Source organism: Drosophila suzukii, chromosome 3 (assembly GCF_043229965.1).
Source record: "Drosophila suzukii chromosome 3, CBGP_Dsuzu_IsoJpt1.0, whole genome shotgun sequence".
NCBI classification, from domain to species: domain Eukaryota; kingdom Metazoa; phylum Arthropoda; class Insecta; order Diptera; family Drosophilidae; genus Drosophila; species Drosophila suzukii.
Genome location: NC_092082.1, coordinates 78,817,238 through 78,843,315, shown reverse-complemented (window position 1 = coordinate 78,843,315; position 26,078 = coordinate 78,817,238). Strand labels below are relative to the sequence as shown.

Genomic DNA, 26,078 nt, shown 5'->3' with positions numbered 1-26,078 from the left:
GTTTTTGTTGCGTAGGGAAACCAAAAACGGAAGTCATTATTAACTTTGCCTTTGAGATGGGCTCTCGGGGTCCTGAGGTCTGGAGCCCCGAGTTCCTGGCACATGGCCGGAGTGACTGGAGTGGGTGAATGTCGGTGTGGATGTCCATGTCCGGGCGGAGGAGTCGCAGCTGGCTTGTAGGCACAAAAGCCGCATTAGTTGTATTTATTTTTAAGCTCACAGCAGCAACTGTAATGTCCTGCTGCTCCCCTGGAACCCCAAAAGGCGCCCAACCCTAACCCTGGGAGCCCATCCGACCATCCGACCATACGCCCACCCAGGCACTTCCTCTTACCGCCCACACCCTACTCAAATTGATTTCAACTTGACTTTGTTGTGGTCCCATCGCTTGTCTTGCCTTGAGTCGGGGGGCTTCCGTTTTACAGTCGAGCTACATAAATTTGCAATTTAATTTAATTTAATTTCATTTGATTATTTTAACTTGACTCGCGGGATTTGGTGCTTAGATTTTTACACTGGGATTTTCTGCAGTATTTTATTACACTCACTCACTGATATGGCATTCTTCTTTCTTTCTTCCCAGGCCTTTGCGATTCGCAGCGAGGAGCAGAATCTGCTGATTGAGCGCATCTTGGTGCTGGTGAGGAATGTTCTGCAGGTGCCAGCAAATCCGGAGGCAGAGTGCCGGGCTGACAACGATGCCAGTCTCCATGATCAGGTCATTTGGGCATTGCACCAAACGGGAATGTTAGACCTGGTGCTATTTGTGATCTCCTCGCCGGATGAGGAGCAGTTCCATCTGCACGGATTGGAGATTGTGTGCCTGCTTTTTAGGGAACAGGTATGTTTAAATGAATTCATTTGATATAGGTTATATTATAAATAAAGTGTATTTTTAGAGTGCCGAATCCCTGGCGGATGCCTCTCTGCAGAGAAGTCTCAGCGAGAAGCAGCGAGATCAGCAGGAACTGCTGGCGGCACGACGCCGGGAGCGTGCCCGCCGCCAGGCACGTCCACCTCCAGGGCGGCATTCCCGCTTCGGTGGAACCTATGTCATTCGCAATATGAAATCTGTCTCGGATAGGGATGTGATATGCCACCAGGCCCTGGAGCGGGTCACCTCGATCGACTTCGACCGGGAGAAGGAGCACCAGAAGCGCTCGCACCGCCACATCCAGGAGGAGGCGCAGGTGACCCGCCGCAGTGCGTTCACCGTGAGGTGAGTCACCGGGTCGTCGCATCCCACAGCCATATCCATTTGTCTGTGGCCACTTCCTGCACTTTGGCACTCTGGGCTCGGTGCCTATTGTGTGGCTGCTGGTGTGGCCATTAGCATCGGAATTGTTATGGCCACTATGGCCACCAACCGACTGCGGGCCACATCCCGGCCATTGATTTTCGATTTTACGCTGCCAGGACAGCCGTAACCGAGAGATTGGACCGGAGCGAGTGAGCAGCCGAGCGAGCGTATAAAATAATATTCAATAATAAATGAAGCCATTTCCTTTTGGCCCTTTCAGTTCGCCCCCTGATTTCACCCGTCCCAACTGCCTGTAATTCCTGCTGTTTTATAGAATCGCACAAACGATATTGGCTGCTAGGGGCTTCCAGGCTCTCGAGTTCCGCCTGACTTGGCCGGGCTAAACAATATCTTGGCGCCGAGCACCCCTGTCCCCGCTCCCCCTAATGGCCACCAGGTGCAGCTATTTTATGCTTCTCCGCTAACCAACAAACTACTTAAAGGATCTGCCTCTGCGCCCGCAGGCCAAGATGCCCGGATGCCGCTATCCGAGCCTTCTCGAACAGTTACAGTAAATGCATTCGCCGCAACCCAGATTTTTTTTTGGTAACAGAAAAGTATACCCTATATCCCAACTGTTTTCCAAATCGTTTCGCCTCCTAAATGTTTACAAAACCGCTTTTGGTTTCGGCCATTTTTATCCAATCATATTTTTAAAGATTATCCTTATACCATTTTATAAGATTTAAGAAGCGGAAAAATACTTACCCAACCGTTCAAAAATACAAATATGTATTTTTATTACATTTGTAACACCTTTATTGAATTCTAATAACTAGCATAATTTTTTTTAGGCGAACTATTATAATTAGAAAGTCAAGTCAAAGAAATCAGAAAGGGTAAACTTAGATTTTGTGATCTAAACAGATCACTTACCACTCTTAATGCTACTTTATTTGTTCAATGTTTTATAGAAACTTTTTAATAGTAAATGTGTCACATTTTTTCTTCAACCCTCAGGGTATTAATAGTTCGCCTGTGAAGCCCTAGGTTTTTCCTCAATTTGTGGCATGGAGCATAAAAACCCGTGCAGAGATAAAACTGCAGCAGCAACTTGGCGGCGCCATCGGCATTTTCTGCATCGCCATTGCCATCGGCATCGACTTTGGGATCTCTGGCCCGGCGAGGCATGCAATTTTCAAGTAAAATCCTCAAAAGGTTTTTCCCCCATTTGCCGCTGCGATTTCGAACTGGCTGGCAGCATTTTTTCTTGTTAGTCGGCCAGAGAGTTTGGCCTGGTTTATGGGGCAAGATGCTTAGCCCCGTTCGGTTGGCCAAATCTTTAGGCGCCCATAAATTGATGGAGCAGAACAAATGTGACCGAGGCGACGCCGGTGGCTGTGATTAGACAACTCCAAATGTCCCATTCGGCCGCAAACGAATGGCCAAGTCAAAAGGCCGGCGAGGCACGTAGGCGGAAAAGGCGAAAGTTCATCAATGTCACGTGCTGGAGCACCGTGCACCCCAACAATTTGTTAGCCAACCAACCACAAGTGCATGTTGCAATAAGCCGACAAGGGGAAGGGCGTTTGGGTATGCCAATTTTTTCTGTTTCGCCTCCTTTTTGGCATAAATTAATCCGCGTCGGCATCGATGCGTTGGATTTGTGTTTCGCCTGCTGGCAGAGATTGCTCTCCGCTCGAAAGGATTGGGGATGGGTGGGGGGTGTTCTGAACTGGGCTGGCTTGGCTGGTTGGTTGCATCTTTTAGCCAGCTTTGCACAAATAAATTGGCCAGGCGAAATTTATTGCATCAGCGCTGCCAAATGCCGTTGCAGCGTCCGCATTTGTTATATAAACTGATAGAGGGCGTTCGCTTTCAATCAATATTATTGTGGTATAACCATTTTTCATGTCTTTCTTTCTATCTCGCCCTGCAACCGTTTTAGCTTTTGGATTTCCCTCACATTTTTTTCACGTACTTTTCCTGGCTTTTGCAGATTGTGCCTGCGCGAATACTGCATCGAGGTGCTGCGCTCCGCTTACAACACGCTGGTGAGGCAGGTGCGTCGAGTCCTGGAACGCAATGCCGGCTCGTCGAGTCACGATGACTCCTATCTATTGTGGGCCATACGATTTTTCATGGAGTTCAATCGTTTGAGTGGTCTACAATTGCAGTTAGTCAGGTGAGTGCCACACAATTGGGTTTGCAACAGAGCTGCGTATTTTATCAAACGGATGTGGTCGACAGAAAAGGTAGTTGTAAGTTTTTCACCCAGGATTTCACCAATTTTTATATTGTTTTTAATTTTTGATATGTTTAAGTACTATAAAAGGTTACAACTAAAACTTTTAAGAGTTCCTAGACATTTTTAAAAGACGGTTTTTAGTTAGGATCAATTTTTAAAAGCAATGTAAGCGACATTAAGATGATCATTGGTTTTACTGACCTTATATATTTATATATTGATAATTGTTCTTATATATTTCAAAGAACAATTCTCTCAGTTTATAAGATACAGTGGTCGGCATATGTATTTTGACAAAATAAAAGTTAAGTATACTCATAACTTGAATTTACTTCTTGTAAACTATAGGCATCAATGGAAAGGTAATTTCAATGCCGTTTGAATGCTACAATACATTTCTTTACCCATTCAGTACTTATTGAAAAGGACAAATTTGTGTAAATCAACTTTTAAATTTTTTTTTCAAACTTTTTTCCTCTCTTGAAAACTTAAATTTTTTGATGCAAAAAGTTTCTTCAAACAAAAACAATAGTAACTGCAAGAAGAATTTTTCAAAAATCATTTTTCTTATATTTTTTATGAATTTTTGAAAATGCTTAAAAACAGGCATTTGAGCCATATTTTTCTCTTTTTCATACAAATTTTTTCCGACATTGTCACCTTCAAAAAATCATAAAAAATATAAGGAAAATGATTTTTGAAAAATTCTTTTTGCAGTTACTATTGTTTTTGTTTGAAGAAACTTTTTGCATCAAAAAGTTTAAGTTTTCAAGTCGAGGAAAAAAGTTTGAAAAAAAAATTTAAAAGTTGATTTACACAAATTTGTCCTTTTCAATAAGTACTGAATGGGTAAAGAAATGTATTGTATCATTCAAACGGCATTGAAATTACCTTTCTATTGATGCCTATAGTTTACAAGAAGTAAATTCAAGTTATGAGTATACTTAACTTTTATTTTGTCAAAATACATATGCCGACCAGTGTAGTTTGGCATCACTGATAAGATATGATTTCTGATATGAGCATGACTTGCCCCCGATATGCGACTGGTTGCCCAAAGTGTTCAAATTAATTGCCTACAAGTTTCAATGGAGATCCAGTCGAGTTTTCACAAGTGATATGATGTTGCTGCTGATGAACGAGCTATGCTTTCAATAGCTAATGAAACGCTGACCTCGTCCTCTGGCCAAGTCAGCAGATATGCAAATCCCAAACGCACAAGCTACTCTCCCAAACCGCCTCAATCAAGGCTTTTAATCAAATTACTTCGCAACACTCTTCAAATGATGGGAATTCTGCCAAACTTTTATTTCAATGGCCACTCTCACTTTGAACGTTTTTGCTCATGGAAGCCAAATCATACGGGTGTTGGAATTTAAAACGCAGTAGCTTAAGCCATACGGGGAAGAACTATGGGAAATTAAAGAAGTGCTTACCTGTTTAATGTATTTAAATGCTTAAATATTTAACACATGTTCAATCAGATTTAATGGAATTTAATTGCACTCCATGCTTTAAAGATATAATTTGCATCTCACACAATTTTTGATTATACATATTTATTGTGGGGTGAGCCTTTTGATTTTGTAGGTCAATAGCATTGTTTTTGGAATAATTGTTTCATTGTGGTTGTCAATGAGTTGATTTTTTCTTTTATATAAGGTATTAGAAAACCTTTAAGAAGATTTTATTTCTCTTTCGGATTCTCTCCGCAACCGCTTTCAATAAACTTAAAATTGATTTCGTTGAAATGTTTTCGCCAGCAAATAAGCTTCGAATACTTATTTGTTATCTGTCGAAAGCGCAATCCATCATCTGAACTGTTGAGGCGAGAAGCGTAAGGAGCGCTTATAGGGTTATTTTCAATGGTTTCCATTTGCTGGATTCCTTTCCCCCTTTTTTAACAAAGAGGGGAAAAGTGCGCAGCAAATAAACTTTAGTATGATGACAATTTCGCACTTTTGCCCTTAGCACTTTTCCCGAAAATGGTCAAGCAGAGTGTCAATGCGAAATGTGAAGTGATTCTTTGGCTTTGGACCCTAGAATTTTTGTCTGCGGTCAGAATACAATTTGTATGTCATCATCAGAGCTTCGTCACTAGAGTTTTATTGGATTACTTTTCGGTAGCGGACAACAAACACATGCACAAATCAATGTCATGACGACAATTGTTGACCCAGGACACTTGGCCTCTTCACTTTACAACTACTGAAAGGCTACTCGGTTCTACTTTGGGGTGGACAACATGCCCCGTAATATTCTTGGCCAAAGTTGTCAAACAAACCGTACCAATACCGCGATTTTGAAACACTCCAAAAAATAACCTAGTAAAAATTACAGATTTATTTACCTGCCAATTAATTATATTGTTCTTAAATATTATTTCTAGCTAGAAATCATTATTAGATAGTGAGATGCCTACAATGTTTATTTTAAAAAAGGGGTTTTAAATAAGGTTATGTACATGGAAATTGTATAATATAATATATTATATATATAATAATGATTATTATTACATACATATACATACATATTATACATTTGTATTTTTTATTTAACATTATTTTATTTTTCTTTCGTTCAGTGTATATATATTACTCCCTGTCGGTATTTCAGCTGTACTTGTTGTTGTTTTCGTCCTTGTCCAGCATGCTGTTAATAAAATTTTGCGTTCTTTATGTTGTCATCCGGCTGACGTTGCTCCTCCTTCTCGAGGTCCGCATCCGGATCCGGCTCCCTTTTTGGTCCCTTTCGCCGACTGTGTGGTGGGAAATTTCTTTAAAATTGTTTTGGTTACTTTCAAATTAGTTTCTGAATGACAACAATGAAGCTTTGCAAAAATGTTGTCATTCCGTTGGCGCAAAGTTTTCCCAGACCCGTTTTTCCCCTTTTCCCGGCTGTAGGCGACTCCCTCGCACTATTCTAAGTTGGTTGCTTCAGCTTCGGCTTCTGCAGCTCCTGCTCCAGCTCCTGTTTTTCATTTTCAGCAATGTCCCTCTGCCTTTTATCAGACTTTTTTGTCTCATTTTTCTCTGAATATATATATATATATATACGCATCTATATATAGTATATATACTCGCCAACCATAAAACTTTCTGTTTATTTCCTCAAATGCAATTTGACGCTCGCCCCGCCCCGCCCTGAACTTTCTTTATCGTCTGCCATTTTCTACTGATTTTGCACTATATAAAGCATGGCATTGCTGTAATGTATGGGCTTTCAGATGGGCAAACTTTTCCAACCAGCAGCCCGAAAAAAAGTGAAATTGAGTTTGTCATTTTGTTTATGCGAGTACACGTGCAAAGCGATGATACAGAAATCAATCGCTGAGGACTGAGAATGATCAGGTTTTTGCAAAAATACACGGTTCACTTCTGTGGCACATATTCAATTGATGAAAATAAAAACAATCAGATATTTGTGCCTCCTTGAAAAACTTTTAAAAGCTTATCGTAGAAACTTCAAACGAATAAGGGTTAACCAAATTATTAAATCCATTTGAACAAAAAGTAGATCAGCAATTTTATTTAACTACTTTACTATTTTGCTCTTAAAACTTTTATTTTGGTAACTTATTTTTAGTAAATGCACCCAGTAAAAATCTCAATTAGTTTGCTTGCTTTTTACAATTTTGCGATAAAAGTTTGAACATCAATCAAAGCTTTTTCCGCTCGTTCCCTTTACCACATTATCGTTGGGCTGCTCATTGCACTTTTATTGATTTTATAATTTATTTATTTAGGTTCTTATTGCTGCCGCTGGTGCTGCTGCCGCACATCTGTAATTAATTTGTTTTTAATGCCTCTTCAAATGCTCTCGACGTTGTCGCAGAACTTTAATGGTGGTCGCAGCAAACGTAGCGCTGCTAATTTAGCCAAGTTGCAGGCAAATGCTGCAGCCACCGGAAGTGGGTGGTTTACTTGGGGGTGGCGCCTGTTAGGTGGTGGGTGGTGGGTGGCTGGGTGGTTTGGTGGCAACCGGAAAACGTGCGGCATGTCAACGCCCACTGGTTCCCGCATTTTGGAAGGCGCAAGGGGCAAGTGAAACTTAGGCTGGCTGGCGCTCAATTCTAGCGCTACTTAAAAATTAATTTTGTTAATGAGTTTTTCGCTATGCGAGTTGCAAGTGGCAGACGGCAAGCTGCTTACCTGTTTTGCCGGCTGCTCCTTGCTGCCAACTTTGGCCAACTTTAATGCTGAATTTCACTACTTAAATATGCACTCAAACACAACCATTCACACCATATGTGATGCTCGGTACACTCATAATAAAATTTATGCTTAATTATGTCAAGCAGCAAAAAATATTAAAGCTGCAGCTTTATAGTCGTTAAAAAAAAATATTATAAAATGATTTCAGTTCAAGTTCTCCTTATAAAAAATACTTTTATGGTTTGGTCTTCAAAATAATATTAATAATAAAGAAAGCAGTGAAATAATCCCTCTCTTTTAATAAAACCTTTTGGTTATAAAAAACAAATTATGTTTATTTTGTCTGTCAGACTTATATTCCATTTTAAAAATTCCACATTGAATTCATTGAATCATCTGGAATTCCTAAATTTATTTTTTTTATGAACAATGAGCATGATATACATTTAAGATTCTGGTGAACATATTTTATAACATTAAGTATAATACGAAATATTTCTTCTTAAATTTGTTATTTAGTATTGTGGTATTCCTACACTATATAGTTTTAGTGTAAGATTTGTATATCTCTTTCTTATATTTAAGTCTCGAATTTAACCAGCTGTGTATCTGAATGTAACGTAACCGTGTTGGCCTTTTCCATTTCATTCGCAGCGAATCGTTGAGCGTGCAATGCTTCCACTGGGTCCTGACGCGCATGCAACATGACATGGACATGATTGTGAGCGACAAGAAACAGGCGCGTCTCTGGGCCAAGCGACTGCATGTAGCCCTTTTGGTAAGTCACTCCCGCTGCAGTACCAGCTCCAGGTCATGTCCCATCCTACCATCCCATTCCATTTCTTCATCCTGATCCTGGTGGCCATCTAAGCCGAGTGCGAAGAGTGTGTGCGGGTCTGTTGTTGTTTGCTCTGGCGCTGTAAGTGCACTTTTGGGGGCACTCTGTTGCCGCTCGACGTTTGCCTTGGATTAAGCTGGGTGGCTGGATACTCGGTAGTCGGTACTCGGAACTCGGTCCTCCGTCCCCAGTACTCAGGCCAAGCTTCACGGATTCCTTAAGCCCGCCGGAATGGCGGAGAAACTTCAAATGAAGAGGCAGCTTTGCCGGGGATTAGCTAAAAACGCCTGGCACAAAAGGTTTCTTTGATCCTCCTGCTGCAGATATGAGCTCATGAGCCACACCAATTAAATGTATAACAAATGGCATATCAAGTATTTTGTTAAAAGTACTTGTATATAGGGAGTTAGCATTTGGGATTATCAAGCTAAGACTAAAAGAATTGTTCAACTAATGACAGGATTAGACCAGAAACAGCTTCATTACCATTTAAGAGAAGCAAACCCAAGTCAAAGCGTAATCAATTCAGTTCACACCAAAGATATTTGGACTGGCCACAAGCAAAGGAGAACGTTTGTAATTACACACAAGTGTGAAGTTTCCATCGAATAGCAAGATCCAAGACTCATTACAATGCGCCACACACCGTACCATCTAAACCCCATTTCAGCTCTTTCCAATCAAGTGCTTGAACGTCTGCCAAGTTAATGCTTACCAATTTTTTAATTAAAGACATTCCGGGAATTGCTTCAAAGCCTGCTGGCCCTGCAGAAGCTAAAGGATGACAGCAACGCGAGGGCCCTCTTCGATATGTTATTGAACAACGTGTGCTATGTCCTGGAGTATCGGGAGACAGTGCTGCATTTGTTAATGAACTACAATGAGGCGCACAGCACAAAGTGAGTACCCGAGCGAATAACCATTCCAACTATGCACATACATTCCGATTGAAAATAACTTGCCCTTCCGGCCATGCTAAAACCCTCATCCCCATCATTCCCCATCATCATTCCCCACCAACCAGACCCGAAATTCGGAAACCATACCGGCCTGGCTGCATTTCTGATAGATAACGGAGGCCACGACCCCGTGGCATCCGCAAATAAGCAAGCCAAACACACATCCTCTAATGGGATTACTACGAGCACTCGGTGTAGCTGCTCCCCACCGAAATATGCAGTGCAGGCTGTCAGGATATCGCCCTTTCTGCCAGGATCTCTCGCCCCGACAATCAGGCATTGTTTGTCTTGGCGGCATGCCTTTGTCTTGAGTCCTGCTCTGTTTGTTCGGCTATTTGCACAGATGTCTGCTGGGTCACCAGAGTTTCCTATTAGTGCTGCCGAAGTAGTGGTTTCCGCATTTAAAATTTACCTAGCCAAAACCTTTAATATCTTAAGAATAACTATTAGGTTTCTTATATTCGTATTAAATTTCAATTACTTATATATTTGGGATTTCAAAGAAAAGGTATGACTAAAGGTCTTTTGACACTTGTTTCATTTTTGGCATAAGGCCTTATGATACGTACTTTAATGTTTATAAACACGATTAAATATGATTATAAATTCATAAAATATTCTTAAGCTTTTCTTTAGGTGGCCATGACTTTTTTAAATAAATATAGTTAGTGTCATGAGTCCATTAATTATTAAATTGTTCCTTTTGAAGTAGAGGTTTAAGTATGTTTAAGTAATTTTTGAGCAATATAAATGGCTTCATATTAGCTCTTTTCAGCTAGTATATAGCCGGCACCACTGGTCCTAAAAGGAGTTTGTTAAATGTGGTTTACCCTACCAACATGCGTGTGCTTCCCTAAAAGCCGACATCGCTAAATGAACTAGTTGCACATTCCTCGCGAGGTGGAATTGGGAGTTTGGCTAGAAGTTTAATTGATTTTAGAAGCATGTGTTGTACGCGTGCTCTGGCATAAAAATTATGCCATTTCCTACAAGCTAACCCTTGAGCTCAGTGTTTTTTTTGTGAGAGCAAATCGTGCACCTTGGCTGCATCCTAATTGCCGAGTTAACAGCGCGTTCTCCGGACGAAAGCTGAATCGAGATTATTTCAATCGAAGCGTGTGCCACACTACGTATACTTGATAAATCGCTGCAGAGCATTTAATAGAGTGCAACTTCAACAGATTTAGGTAGGATTTTCATGATTTACTCGAAGGCTTGCAATGTTTTACCTACATTTAATCGAGTTTATCTGACAGATTTGGTTCATTGACACAGAAAACACCTAATATAAAACCCATTTATTTCCATCAATTGGATAGGCATCAAGTACATCATCACACATTTCCGCCTCTCAATGCGTGTTTGCTTTTTGAAATGCCTCTGAAAAGAAAATAAATATATGGTGGTACGGGCAAACCCTTTTCAAAATGTCTCCCCCTGCGCAATCCATTTAAATAATTGCAATTTTTTAGTGCCGAACATGAAGAGTTAGAACCACTTGAATATTTCTAAATGGCTGCACAAATTCGCCTGTCAAACAAACTCTACTCCGAGAGCTCTGTGTGGAGAGAGATACCTGCAATAAATGCCTGAAAATGTATTTCTGTGTCACAGACTCGAAATGACAGTGGCAAAGATATACTATGGGTCGACAAAGTTTCTAAGCTTGTCAGCCTGCATTTAATTAAATTATCTGAGTCGTGCTCATAGGATTCTTTTGTGTAGACTTGAAAAGTTTATAAAAAGTATACGTTTCTCTATGAACAAAAAATAAACGAAATCATAAGCCTTTTTGAGTTCTGAATTGAACATATTGTTATTCAATGCATTCTACTGGGGTCTCCGATTTGTTTTGTGTATGCAAAACATAACAACTGGCACAAAAACTGAAAGCAAAACTGTCCTAAAGCGTTTTAAAATTTTTGATTAACTTAAATTATTTATGCGTTGCATTCTGATGAACTATGAAATTGTTTTTTTATTCACTTAACTCGGTTTTTTCATTCACTAAAGTTTCAGATATTGGCATTTTAATACTTGTTAAACATGTAAAAACATCAAAGTCCACCGCAATCATAATCTTTTAAGCTGAACATCTGTTGTATTATTATTTAAATCGCACAGAATGAATGCCTTGACGAACATATTCTGGGAAATTAAGTGAAAGTAAAAACTAATTAAAACAAACATATTTTCAGTTTTAATTTAAATGCAAGAGACCGGACCATGTATTATTAAAATAGTTCAGTATTTCAATTATTGCTGGGCTTTTTTTGACTGTCATTAGATCCAGAAATATGTAACACAATTTCTCAAAAGTTCCACTGTATCAGATGACACATAAACAGATAAACAAATTGTTGTGTGCCTGTCGGGTTTTACTGTCGACTATCAACGCATCACATCAGCCAGTTGGACGGGCTCTAGTTAGTCTGTCTGAGAGTCTGTTAGTTGGGGCACTGGCAATTTCAAAGCTTTGACTAAATTAATTTAGCGCGCAAACATGAAATTGACAGAGGTTTTCGAGTAGAGGGATGGCTGGGTTCAGGAAACTCGTTGCGATGCCAGATACAAAACGCAGATATAGATACAGATACTCACATGTAACTGCAGCTGTGGGATGCTGCTCGAACAGCAACTGTGGCTTAATTGGAGCATGATTAATGCGGAGGGGAGTTGAAAATAGTTGGTTTATACAATTTAATCGATTAAACATTAAGTTGCGTCATCAGCGAATTGAACAGCTTTCAATTAAACAGGCCCAATCATGTAAATCGTGATGCCTTTTGAACTGCAATCAGTGTTTCGAGTGTCTGACAGATTAAAGATTTTTCGGTGTCAAGATGAATAATTTATGACCCCGACTAGCGGGCCAAGCCACCTATCTGCCCACCCTCAGATTAATGCCACCCACTTTTCCGCCAATTCGAAGGCACTTTGACCGCAGTGTTGTCTGGATTTTGGCGACAATATTCGCTACATTTTTTGAAACTGATAGCAATCCTATTGGCAAATTGATATACAAAAGTATAGTAAAAGTATAGGAGTTTAATAAAATAATACCATATTATACCTCTTAAAAAATATCATGAAAAAATAAGGATAAAAGATTACAAAGTAAAGTTTATTTTAGGAGTTATGCCATAATATTTTCTCTTACAACCTCCCATAATTTTGTTTTTCCACTCTCAAAATCGCTTAAAATATCCATTAAATGGCTAGGACGACAGCGTTAGCTCCAACCTGCGCAATCGACGCCCATCAGTCATTGTTGTTGCGGCTGTCATAATTAATAATATTTTCATTATAAACGTCTTATGGCAACAACAAAGCGGGAAACTGCCCGCAAATAGTCGGCCTGCCGGTGGGTGTTTGGGCGCAATTACATTTTATCATTTATTCAACATGCGCTCAAGCTCGGCGCGAAGACAATCTCCTTGTACATCTCCCTATTCTCGATTCTGGATTCCCGATCCCCGACCCCTGACCCCCTAAAACAAACCCATGAACGAGCTGACCAACCCCAGAAAACACCCAAGTGTTCTAATTAATTCTGTATGCTCAACCTGCTGCTACTTGAACTTCTTCCTCTCGTTTTCCCTGGCATTTTGTGGCTGTTGGCGTCCATTTAATCAGCGTAAACGCGAATATCAAATCAGGCGCAACAACAACAGCAGCTCAGGCAATACCTAAAGCAGCCAGAAGTTACAAAACCGCGTGCATACAAATTAATTATAAATAATTTATTAACGATTTATCTTTGTCCTGCTGCCAAGCTTCGCTGGTCACATGTGCTTGAGATTGAGTATGTATACAGAGAGAAAAAAAAATGTATCATACAAGAGTTTGAAAAGTTCTTAGACATGATAACTGACATATGAAATGTCAAAGTTAGAGCAATTGTAAATCGATTAAATTTGTAGCATTTTATAAACTTCTAAATCTTTCTTAATTTTTAAAATATTTGTTAGTTTTTTAATTTCTAAACCTACGACAATTTATATCCTTAACTTGTACTTTTTAATTGAACTCTCAGACATCTTTAGTTTATACCTTTTAGATTAATATTTAGGATTGGAATGAACTTTCATAGAAAACAACCCATACCAACTTATGTAGATAATATTGTTAGAAATAATATATCAGTAGTTAATTTAGATATGCAATTATAACTTTTTCGTTCTGTGTATAAGTGTAAATGGGAGTTGAAGTATTGGGTGGGGGTGACTCGATTTGCACCTGCGCATCATTAGGGCGGAGTAGGTGGGCAATCGATTTGGATCCGCTTGTAAAATGGTTTGTGGCATGCAATATGTTGTGCAACTATCAAACCGCCCACCCGCTTATCCGCTGCGGTTACTTGGAGTTGTGGTCAGGTGCCACCAGCATCTGCATCTGCAGCAGGACCACCATCACCACCATCTTCGTCCACCAACAGTAGTGCTGACAACTTGTAGCATTATAAAATAGCTAAACGGCAAACACCCTGAATTTGGAAAACAATCTGTATCCATAACTCTTTTAGAAATATTTGTCAAAATTTGTTTTATTTCTAAAATATATGAAAGTAATCTTGTGAAATATAATAATTTTTGATGTCCAATTTTAATTATATTATTATTTTTTGTTATGGATTTAGTATTATATTTATGTAATTTACATTTCAATTAGTCGTGTAAGCCTAGCCACTTTGAATATTTTTATTTTTCATCCCCTTTTGAAAACGTAATCATCTAAAATGTGGCAAAATAGCCAGATTGGCAGCCGTAGTTCATAGTGGAACCCATCAATGTCCGCCAGTACCAGCAGTTTTTGCACTATGCCTGCTGTTAATGCCGCCACCACGGACATCCTTGCGGTAACATCGCCGTCAACGTGGCTGCGCTTGATTCATTTCACATTTCAGTTATCATCAAATGTGCACCACACAGCACCCGCAAACTAGACAGGAGGAGCCTTGATATGGATACGGTGCACGGAGACAGGGATGCACACACATAGCACCACTCAAATTTCAAATCCACGTGCACCACACACCATTCCCATTCCCATTCCCATTCCACAGCCTTGCAGTCAACTGAGCCCTTTTATCATCAATTGCCAATGCCCCAGACCCAACCTCCTGTCAATTGTGGTCACTGCTGACAGTTCTTGATCAATACATATGGCCAAATATCTTGGAATTGGCTGGTGAATGCTAACTGGCTTCTATTCATCGCTGCTTTATGTGGCTGTTTAATCTCCGGATAGTTTAGCTCTATTATAGACGAGTAATTTATTGGACCCCTAATTGCGTAGAATAATTCACGTGGCTAAGCCAGAGGCTGCAGCATAAGTTGTGGATTTACTTTATTGGATAGATCTGTGATCTAGTTTAATCGTTTACATTCTGTCAACTAATTCAAGTTCGTTCGGTTTATCAGTATTTCCAATGGCTTTTAGAATGGTATCCAAAAACTGCACTTCTAAATAACTTGAGTTATGGGATCCCGATTTTGACGTGGGATACCTCTATGAATTTGTGGTTGAAATCTCTAATAATCTACATAAAAATATTCATATTATTCGAGGGTCAAAAATTTAGCCCATTTTCATGTTCGATTTTTCCTTAATTCCAAGGGTTTTTCAGAATGGCAACCCAAAACTGCACTTCTATGATCCATAACTTAAGTAATTGGATCCCGATTTAGACGTGGGATACCTCTTTGAATTTGTGGTTGAATTCTCTAATAATCTACATCAAAATATTTATATTTTTCGAGGGTCAAAATTTTACCCCTCTTTCATGTTTGATTTTTCTTTAATTTCAAGGGTTTTCAGAATGGGAACCCAAAACTGCACTTCTATGATCCATAACTTGAGTTTTTGGATCCCGATTTAGGCGTGGGATACCTCTATGAATTTTTGGTTGAATTCTCTAATAATCTGCATCAAAATATTTATATTATTCGAGGGTCATAATTTTAGTCCTCTTTCATGTTCGATTTTTCCTTAATTCCAAGGGTTTTCAGAATGTCAACCCAAATCTGCACTATTATGATCCATAACTTAAGTAATTGGATCCCGATTTAGAAGTGGGATACCTCTTTGAATTTGTGGTTGAATTCTCTAATATTCTACATCAAAATATTTATATTTTTCGAGGGTCACAATTTTAGTCCTCTTTCATGTTCGATTTTTCCTTAATTTCAAGGGTTTTCAGAATGGGAACCCAAAACTGCACTTCTAAATTCCATAACTTGAGTTATAGGATCCCGATTTAGACGTAGGATGCCTCTATGAATTTGTGGATGAATTCCCTAATAATTTACATTTAAATTTCTGTATTAGACGAGGGTCGAAATTTTAACCCATTTTCATGTGAAATTTTTCCATATTTCCAGTGGCACCCTGAATAAGGACCCAAAAACTGCACTTCTAAGTCCCGTAACTTGAGTTATAGGATCCCAATTTAGACGTGGGATACCTCTAAGAATTTGTGGTTGAATTTCCTAATATTCTACATTTAAATTTCTGTGTTAAACGAGGGTCGAAATTTTATACCATTTTCATGTGAAATTTTTCCATATTTCCAATGGCACCCGAATGAGAACCCAAAAACTGCACTTCTAAACTCCATAACTTGAGTTATTGGATCCCGATTTACACGTGGGATACCTCTATGAATTCGTGGTTGAATTCTCTAAAAATCTGCATCAAAATATTTACATTATTCAAGGGTCCAAATTTTAGCCCATTTTCATGTTTGATTTTTCCTTAATTCCAAGGGTTTTCAGAATGGGAACCCAAAACTGCACTTCTATGATCCATAACTTGAGTTACTGTATACCGATTTAAACGTGGGATACCTCTATGTGTTTGTGGTTGAATTTTCTAAAAATCTGCATCAAAATATTTATAATATTCGAGGGTCCAAATTTTAGCCCATTTTCATGTTAGATTTTTCCTTAATTCCAAGGGGTTTCAGAATGGGAACCCAAAACTGCACTTCTATTATCCATAACTTGTGTTATTGGATCCCGATTTAAACGTGGGATATCTCTATGAATTGGTGGTAAAATTCTCTAATATTCTACATTTAAATTTCTGTATTAAACGAGGGTCGAAATTTTAACCCATTTCCATGTGAAATTTTTCCATATTTCCAGTGGCACCCTGAATAAGGACCCAAAAACTGCACTTCTAAGTCCCGTAACTTGAGTTATAGGATCCCAATTTAGACGTGGGATACCTCTAAGAATTTGTGGTTGAATTTCCTAATATTCTACATTTAAATTTCTGTGTTAAACGGGGGTCGAAATTTTATACCATTTTCATGTGAAATTTTTCCATATTTCCAATGGCACCGTGAATGAGAACCCAAAAACTGCACTTCTAAATCCCATAACTTGAGTTATTGGATCCCGATTTAGACTTGGGATACCTCTGAATTTGTGGTAAAATTCTCTAATATTCTACATTTAAATTGCTGTAGCAATCGAGGGTCAATATTTTAACCCATTTTCATGTGAAATTTTTCCATAATTCCAATGGCACCCTGAATGAGAACCCAAAAACTGCATTTCAAAATTCCATAACTTGAGTTATTGGATCCCGATTTAGACGTGGGATACCTCTATGAATTGGTGATAAAATTCTCTAATATTCTACATTTAAATTGCTGTATTAAACGAGGGTCAATATTTTAACCCATTTTCATGTAAAATTTTTTTATTTCCAATGGCACCCTGAATAAGAACCCAAAAACTGCACTTCTAAATTCCATAGCTTGAGTTATTGGATCCCGATTTAGACGTGGGATACTTTTATATATAAGAGGTTAAGTTCTGCAATTTATTTATAAGCCAATTTACATAATCAACCCTCGCAGGAACCTAAATTCTAACTTTCGGGTCATCCACTAATCAGTTTTGTCCATCAAAATGACATCTGTGTATTCAATTAGCTGTGGGTACATGCGTTTGATTTTATATATATAAAAAACCCACGCCTTTGAATTATTTGCCTGTTTAATTTGGCTAAAAGTCTATGCATCTACACCATCGATTCGTGTTGGCCCGGTTACTGAATGCCGGATAACCACTTTCATTACAAATTCATTTCCCTGGTCGCCTGCTCCCAGGATCACCAAGCCAGCTGCGTTGTGGCACATTGACCGCATTCGAAAATGCCGATGATGCTGGAAGCTCCTGCAGCGAAGCTCACGCGGGGCATTAAAATTCGCAATGAATTTGCATAAATTTCGGTGCCAACCCAGCGACCTTTTTGGACATTTTGCCATTTTCATCGCCAACGCTATGTTGCCATTTTTATGGACCTGGGACCCGGCAATTAGAGTGGTGGACAAAGGACGACTTGAACTCCCACGTTGCTCTTGAAAATATTGGAAAATCCTTTTTAAAGAGATGATGTGATATTAATGGTATAACCGTCTAATTTACGCAATCATATTGGTTTTTAATAAGATTTTCTTAATGGAAAAATAGATACATAATTTAGACAATTTGTAATAATACAGACTTCCAATTTTGAGTAACTTAAAGTCTGTATTAAAAGGTATTTTATACTACAGATTTTCCAACAAAACTATTAAACCACTGATCTCTCATAGCTGTTTGCCAATTGTATTTACTTTCATATCTTTTTATTGGTTACTATATCTGGGAATCCCATTATAGCCTGTCTACTTTGCATACTAGGCCTGTTTCGATTTGTCCTTTTCGGTGACTCGCGCGATTTTCATTATTCAAACGGCAATCAATCATTTTAACAAATTGACGTGCACAATGACGTTGGCTTTTATTTTTCGGGTTCGGGCTGACTAAAAACAAAGCGGAAGTTAGCTCTGCATAGCGGCAGCTGATTTTGGCAGTTTGGCGGCTGTCTTCTGGCCCGGTTTTTTGTTCTCCTCGCCGGTTGCCTTTTCACATTTTGAGGGTAATTTGCTAATTGGAGGCGTCATCGGCTTCGACAGCAAAGGCAACGCCGCATCATCAGTCAGCCCGAATCGAGTTGGGTTAGTTAGTCAGTCATGGTGGGGGACTTTTCATCGGGGCCGGTGAGTGGGTGGAAAGGCTGGAGGCGGGGCCTTTGGCCTCTGGCCTTTTTTAATGTACTCGATGATATTCAATAAATATTTTTGGGTCGGGCAAAAGGCTCTTATTGACGTGCGACTTTGATTTATTCCTATGAAATTATTCGTATGTGTAGGAAATTTATTCAATGAAATACAAATATTTTAGAAGCCATTATGGTAACAGAGAGATTTCTTAAAATTTATTATATGTCACAGTGTGTTAAATATATTCAAAAAATATTTTGTAAAGTTAGAATATATTATTTCAACGAGGCAGCTTGTTTCAAAAAAATCTGTTATAAATTGTTTACCGGCAATTTGATTATTCGCGTGAATAATAATTGTACATTTATTGCAAACATATTATTTGTCTTTGATTTATTTCCATAAATTGATGGCTGAATGCTAAAGATTGATTAAAATTTTGTCAACTAATGGCTAATTTCATTTTCTGTTCAAAATTAAAAAACCTAGGTGTTAATCAGTTCAAATTAAAATAGAAGTGTGTCAAACCATTTAAATGTTGAGTCGATCACGATATTGGACAGCCACACTTTTTTATTATGAATGAACATAAATGTTTATTTATAAATTGAATTCGACCCAATTAAATTGAGTTGAAAAAATTAAGCATTTGCCATATTTAATTGAATTTTGAGCAATGTGGCATGCATTTTTCATAAAGATACGACGGGGCCAACATGCAACAAATTCAATTTGGATACGTGTGCACGCACATAATAAAGAATTTAATTACAATATATTTTCATTTTGTTAACTAACCTCTACACTCCAACTCCACAGGGTTTTCCTGCGCGATGTGGTGGAAACGGCCAACGTTTTCATTAAAATGATGGAGCGCTTCTGCCAGGACTCTGTGGTGGTGCAGGACAAAAAGCGAGGTGGTGCCGGTGGCCGAAAGAAGAAGCAACCATCTACCAAATCCAAACCGTCAACAGCACCACAACCCACCGAGGTAAGAGCCAAATTAATTAATAAATAAGTCTTTTTGAAACTTTGCGATTCCTTGCTATTTTTAAAGGTTTAAGTTTACTTTAAATATATCTACAATAAAAATTGATAATAATTTTCTTACATAATCAAAATATCTTGACGGCACCACTGTCCCAATATAAACTCTGTTTAATGTTTTAAAAATAAATGGCCGCATTAAATATCTTTATTTTAGCCTGCTGGTCAGCACCCGCTGTGCAGGCCATAAAATATACCCTAAATTGCCAATAAAATTTAAAACGAATTGCAAACCAAAGCAAAGAGAAAGCCCTGCTGAAAAAAACAATTGTCGTCTATGCTGTGACCGTTGAAGATTTATGTGCCTGATCGTGAAATTTAATTGACTGAAAATATGGAGGAAAAAAGAGCCAGAAAAACCAGCAGCGACGGTTTCTATTTTATTCAATTTTTATGTCTCGGGTTTTTGTGTATTTTCTACTTCGTGTGCGTATTACACTCATGGTGCACAATTGCATGTGACCTTAGTAGTTAACGCACCCACATACCACCATTCTCACACCCTCGCCGAAAATGTGAAAAACTTTTGTTGGCGTGGGTCTACCAGGCTTCCGTTGTTTTTCCGCCCCTTTGAACCTTTTCAAAAAGCCCAGTTCTGCGTTTAATACTTGTTGGTTTTTATTTTACCGCAATACAGTTAGATAAAGGTAGTAAAATTAATGCTTTTAGCATTTAAAACCTAATTAATATAATTTTTAAATTGAAAAGTCATTAATGTTAACCTTTACAAAAAATAATGTCATTGATGGTAACCTCAAAGGAACGCATTTTTTAAAATCCTTTTTTTCTCTTAATGAAATTAGCATTAAAAAAACAACATTAATTTTTTTATAAATCAAGAATACTAAAAAGCTTGTTAGAGTATGTTAAAGTCGTTTATTTTTCATAGTTCCTAGAACCTTTGTATTCCTAGCCATCTTTTGTTTTTACACACTTTGTCGCGCTGGGAAAAGGACGCACCGCTGAGCGTGATTTCCGGGGCAGTAGCCACTGGGGTCTGGAGTTTTCCCACTGTTTGCAACTGCAACCTGCGATGGCTGGGCATTTTCCGAGCATTTTTGTGGCCTCCGATTTAGCCCTTGTGGCCCGGAGGTGGTCGGCCGGCAAGGACATGGACATTTTTGTACTGGGATGCGAAGCCTGACACGAACAAGATTAATTTTACTTTTTGCTGCAGCCTTCAATTGTGTTAATTTTTGACATATTTATTTGTATAGTTGCGGTCGTGTAGCCGTGCTATTGTTTTTGGCCCACGCACACGCCTTCAGCGCATCAATTTTTCAACAATTAATTTATAAATATTTGTCCTTGCCGCCGAGCGAAAAACATGACAAACGCCACACGTTCACAAATATTTGCATGTTACCCCCCTTTCAGCAAAAAAGTTAAATGTGCGATAAACAAAAACGATGGAATTGTGTAACGTGTAAAATAAGCAAACATCAAATAAAATAATTACAAAAAATATCTGATGAGGGGCCCGATTTTAAGATACATTCAGATTGCTTTAATGAACGTTATTGGGAAACATTTATTATTAAACTAATTGCAATCTCTTAAATACTTACATTTTTTTAAAGCGTTTGCTCTATTATTTCATTGAATTTTTAATCCCATTTAATTTTTTTTTTGCAATGATGTTGCTGAAATTTAATGAAATAAAAATACTTTGCTGTCCTTGTATTTAGAAGGATGCCGGCATTGATGTTCAATTAATATGCATTGTTAAAAGTTCGCACAAGGCAAAAAAGGCAAAAACAATGGTGTATCTCTTTTTTGCAATCAATTGTGTAATCAGCAAATTTAAAATTCATACCTGATAATACTCATCAGATGTTGATTTATTAAAAGGGAAATACAAATACAATTTTATAGAAAATAAAATAGGTATATACTATTCTGTCTGAAGAACATGTAACAAGGAGTAGAATATTATCCTCCTCTTAAATTCGATTTATTTTCTAAAAACTAATACAATGCTTTGCAAACTATCAAATGAATTCCAAATACCCCTTAGTTATTTTATAAAATCGAATTCCAATTATGAGGTTTTATCTCCAACGGAAAACATTTATAATTATTCATTTTTTATTTGTTTTATCTGTCACCTGCAAATGGCTGACAAGTATTATTAGATATTTGGTTATAATTACCACTGGCTATGGTATAATTAATTCTGCTGTTTCATATTTACGTAACGACTAATTTCCCTCTGTGATTATCATCCAATTGCAAACAATGGCGAATCATAAATAATTTATTATTGCATAATTGCAGGAAGAATTGTCGAGCAAATGGGCCGAGCTGGCAACGGAAGTGTGCAGCCTGCTGTCCACAGAACTGGAAATGCCGGAGGATGAGCAGCCGATGCCCTTTGATGCCGCATCCGAGAAATCCATCGATGATCAACGGTGAGTAAGATGCAGGTGTTCCCATTTCTTCTTCTATTTTTCTTGTACCTTCCTGAACAACCCATTATTAACGCGCAGCCAGTTCGATTTCAAATCGTACAACGTGTTCTTATTATGTTTCTTGGTCTTTCCCTACTTTCAGCGAGGATTGCATGATTCGCATAAATAAACTGCTGCGTTCCGAGAAAGTGGACCAGGCCATCGCCCTTCTACGCGCGGCCAGGTGAGTTTTTTAAATGCCATTGGCTGGTCCCTGAACTCTGTTGTTAGGGCTCCAGACGTAATCCGCCCATTGAAAATCCCCCTTTTTAATAACTTGACATTGACTGCGAAACGGTACGAAAAAGGTACGAAAGCAATTCGCATAATAAATTAACTCTAGTCAAAACGGGGAAAAATCCGCTTGGTCTGGCTTTCTTTTATGCGACTTCCCTGGCTTTTATCGAATTTTATTTTCTTCCTGTTTATTTTTCATATTTTTTCTCTCCGGCACGAAGCCTTTTGCTGCTCGGTGCCTGCTGCCCTCAAATTAAATAGTTTTTATTTATTGTTAAGGCAGAGCACGCTGGCAACCCGGTAACTACAGATAATGGCAGTGCCCGGAATTCCTTGTCCTTGCGCTCCTTCTTTTTTTTTTTTTTTTAAACCCCCCTTGAAATGCCCTGCATTGCAGAACGACAATTTCTCGGAGCCTGGGTTTTTGTCCCAGCAGCCTGCAATTTTTCAGTCAACAAACCACAGAGTCGGCCAGGTGCGAGATGGCGAGATGGTGGAGCAACCGGGTCAGAGGAGCTCTCCATCCCAGGGCTCCAGTGGATGTGCCTTTCAATTTAATTGCCCGCTCAATTATGTAAAGCCCATTGAAGATGCGCGCTCAAGAAATGTTTATTGTTTGCTCGGGAAAATTGCGTGAAAATAATTTATCTTTTGCGCGTCAACATTTAAATAAGGCCGACACCGCCCGCACAAACGGAGACACACAGAAACATTGGCAGATGTCGCCGGGTGTCAAAGGCTGCCTGGTTGGGCCGCAGCAATCGAAAAACGTGGCTTAAATATTTCCAAGTCATTTAATTACAACCTCATTAAAATTTTCCACCTGCTGCCTGTTGGTTTTGGTTCTGTTTCTGGTTCTGGTTGGCAGACTCGTCTCAAAGGAATCCAATCGATGGCATCGGCAAATAGGAGTCTGTGCCATGCTGGAGGCTCCTTTTCTCTTTCTCTGTGCAAAATTGATTGGATATATTCGAGTGAAAGAGGAAAGTGTTTACCAGTGAGAGGCCATCTCCATTATGTACATGCTTCCTCGAAATTTATGTACATTTTAATTGTTGCCAACGAAAATTGTTGCATTAAAATGAATACAATTTTTGCTTGACACTCGACTGCTGCTGCTGCTTCTGCTGCTGCAGTGGTAGCTTAAAAAGGTCTAGACGCTTTTTGTGCTAATAAATTAAAATGCGATATGCATATAGAGCAGTCCCGAAGCTTGCACCCACCGCCTTCGCCCCCGCCCATGACCACGCCCCCGGGACGTACTCCTTTGTCTGGCCATTGTCTGGAACTTTTTTGTGCCCCGTTGCCTAGCACTTTTTGTCCTGGGGTTACACTCGCTTTATTTTGAATACCCTGAAGAAGAGTCCCAATAATTGTTCTTTTTTTTACAAAAAACTCTTATTATTAGTTATTATTTTAAGACAATGTTCGATTATTTAATTTCAAAAACGTTAGAAAAGCCACTGGTATTTATTCAGCATCATATTAGAATTTTCTTTTTTCAATAGTTTGTTTATGGTTTGCTATATCTAATGTTATTTTAAAATTTTCACTTTTTTTGATGTATTAGGAATTTTTATTTAGCTTAAATTTCTTTGCTATTTCGGTTGTAATAGCATATAAAATTCATGCTTTTTAATGGCTATTCAATTGATTTTTTTTGAATATCATAAACTGGTCACGAAATAAAGTGTACTAAACTTAAAATCTAATATCTATAAATATCTTTCCCATGTTCAGGGTATATAATCTACTTAATATGCCTCTGATTTAGTTCCTATCTGCCGGCAATGAGAGCATTTTTGGCTGAGCAAAATATTGAAAATAAACTGGAGTTTGTGGGCACAACACACATTCACATTCGTGAATTTGCGTCTGGCCTGGCATGTAAGTGCATTGAGGATGATGTGCTGCACGGTTGTGAGTGTGTCCAGAATTTTTAAATACTTGCCAAGTCACACTATTAGGGGTTTTTCATTTAAGTTGAGCGAAAGGGAGAAAATAAAATTGGTAGCGTTTGCCGGGTTTTCCTACTGCAGCTGCTGCTTTGGCTTTTGCTTTTGCTTTTGCTTCTGCTTTCTCCGACGTTGGCTTAATGGGTGCCCAGAAATATGTGCTTGGAAAAAACAAACTTTTAAGTGAAGTAAATGCGCAAAATGTTTATTCAAACTTCACTTTGGCTGCAACTTTCAGCTCCTCACTCAGCCCCGCCCACTTTGGCCGCCTTTTAACTAAGCTTATTTAAGCGTCTGCTGATGCGCTTATTTAGCATAGCAACGGCTTTCGCCTTTTATTTCGCCTTTGCACATCTCTTGTTGATTCTGTTGACTGGAAATATTTAGCATTTTCAGCTTTTAAGTCGCGTTTCCCCAATTCAACAAACCTTCATTGGTGCTGTAAATAAACTATTCCAAGTTTAGAGAATCTAACACTAAAGAGCAGCTTTGGAAATCATAGAAAACTAATTCTGTGCCTCTCAGGTTTCCTTTTAAAGCCTCTACTAAAAAAGGTACTCTGGAAAATGAAAATTGTTTTGCTTGAACAGCTTTGCATATAATTTGAATTTTAAGCACCTTAATGCAATTGCTATGCCATCTATTTTTAATTCTTTGTCAGAGAACATTTTTCTCTGTTAATATCCAAAATTCAATTTGGTCTCTGTGAGAAACGCGTGAAATTTTCAAACATTTCATTATGGTTTATTATAAATTTAATCACTGAATTTCTGGGGCGAAAACACCTGGTATTTGAGCTCACATAATCCAGCATTGGTCAGCATATCGATTCATAATTAATCCAGTTTCATTCAATGTGATTAAAAATGTTTAGCCTTGCTTCAGCGAATCCAGCCTATTTTATTTTTTCCATTTGCAATAAATAGTTTATCTGCTGCGCGCAACAATATTGAATATAATCGAACTGAAAAAGCCAAAAGCCCCAGACCGCCAGCCCCCATTGGTTTTTCATAGATTTTTCATGGTCCATAATTAACCAATATTCGCCTCGTGACCAGTATAGTGGCATACTAAAAACCGCTAATTATCGCCACGCCGCATCGCTGTAAAAGTTGTACGCAAAATATGTCGCATAACTTTTAAATGAGCCCTGGCAAATGTTGACGCTAACCGAAAAATTCAGTCCACTCCATGTGGACGATGATGCTGTGTTGCATCCTGCTGGTGGCAACTAACGAGCTCCGAAAATGAGACCCGCAGGATTACAAGGGGGCACATAGCGTATGCAGGACACAATGGGCCGGGGGCGTGGCCATGGCCATGTCAGTCAATTTATTGGCTGGGCGACAGCGGGAAACATAAGTTGCACTATCGCCTACTAGCATGGCCACAAATAAGCATAAATATGTCGCTTAGAGGGACTTACTCCATATTCCTTCCTGCCGTCCTGCCTGCCGTCCTGCCTGCCTGCCTGCCACTGATATGGCCAAGAACATCGCGCTTTGAACTGGCACCGCGGGCAAGGCCGTTTTACAACACTGCAACACAAATTTTGTACCTTTTGGCACTGGGAACTCAAGAAAATGCAGTGTTTCTAAATGTTTAATTATATAAAATGGTGTTTAAAGATGTCTTTAGCAATTATAAACATTAATAAGTTATATTAAGGATTTTTAGGTTTAAGACCTAGAAGCTCTAAATTTTGAAATTCCTAGTACAACATTGAAGAACATATAATACTTTTTTTAATAGACAGTCATATCGTGTAAAATCAGTACCTTAACTTTTTCCAATATTTTTTTTGTATAGTACAATTGTACCTAAAATAATACTTTTTTTTATTTTCAAAAAATGTATTTCTATATAAAATCAGTTGTTATGATTTTAAT

The 26,078-nt window shown here is 38.6% G+C and overlaps 1 protein-coding gene across 2 annotated transcripts in view; it reads left to right on the top strand.

Moving 5' to 3' along the window:
• timeout (circadian regulator timeout) overlaps positions 1-26,078 on the top strand; it is a 75,677-nt gene that overhangs the window by 3,921 nt on the left and 45,678 nt on the right. For both annotated transcript variants that reach the window (XM_036818007.3, XM_070996988.1), the window contains exons 3-10: positions 584-841; positions 900-1,219; positions 3,240-3,425; positions 8,297-8,420; positions 9,213-9,379; positions 19,320-19,491; positions 21,825-21,958; positions 22,101-22,181. In XM_036818007.3, coding sequence (XP_036673902.3) covers positions 584-841; positions 900-1,219; positions 3,240-3,425; positions 8,297-8,420; positions 9,213-9,379; positions 19,320-19,491; positions 21,825-21,958; positions 22,101-22,181 — 1,442 coding nt within the window. The remainder of the gene's footprint in view (positions 1-583; positions 842-899; positions 1,220-3,239; positions 3,426-8,296; positions 8,421-9,212; positions 9,380-19,319; positions 19,492-21,824; positions 21,959-22,100; positions 22,182-26,078) is intronic.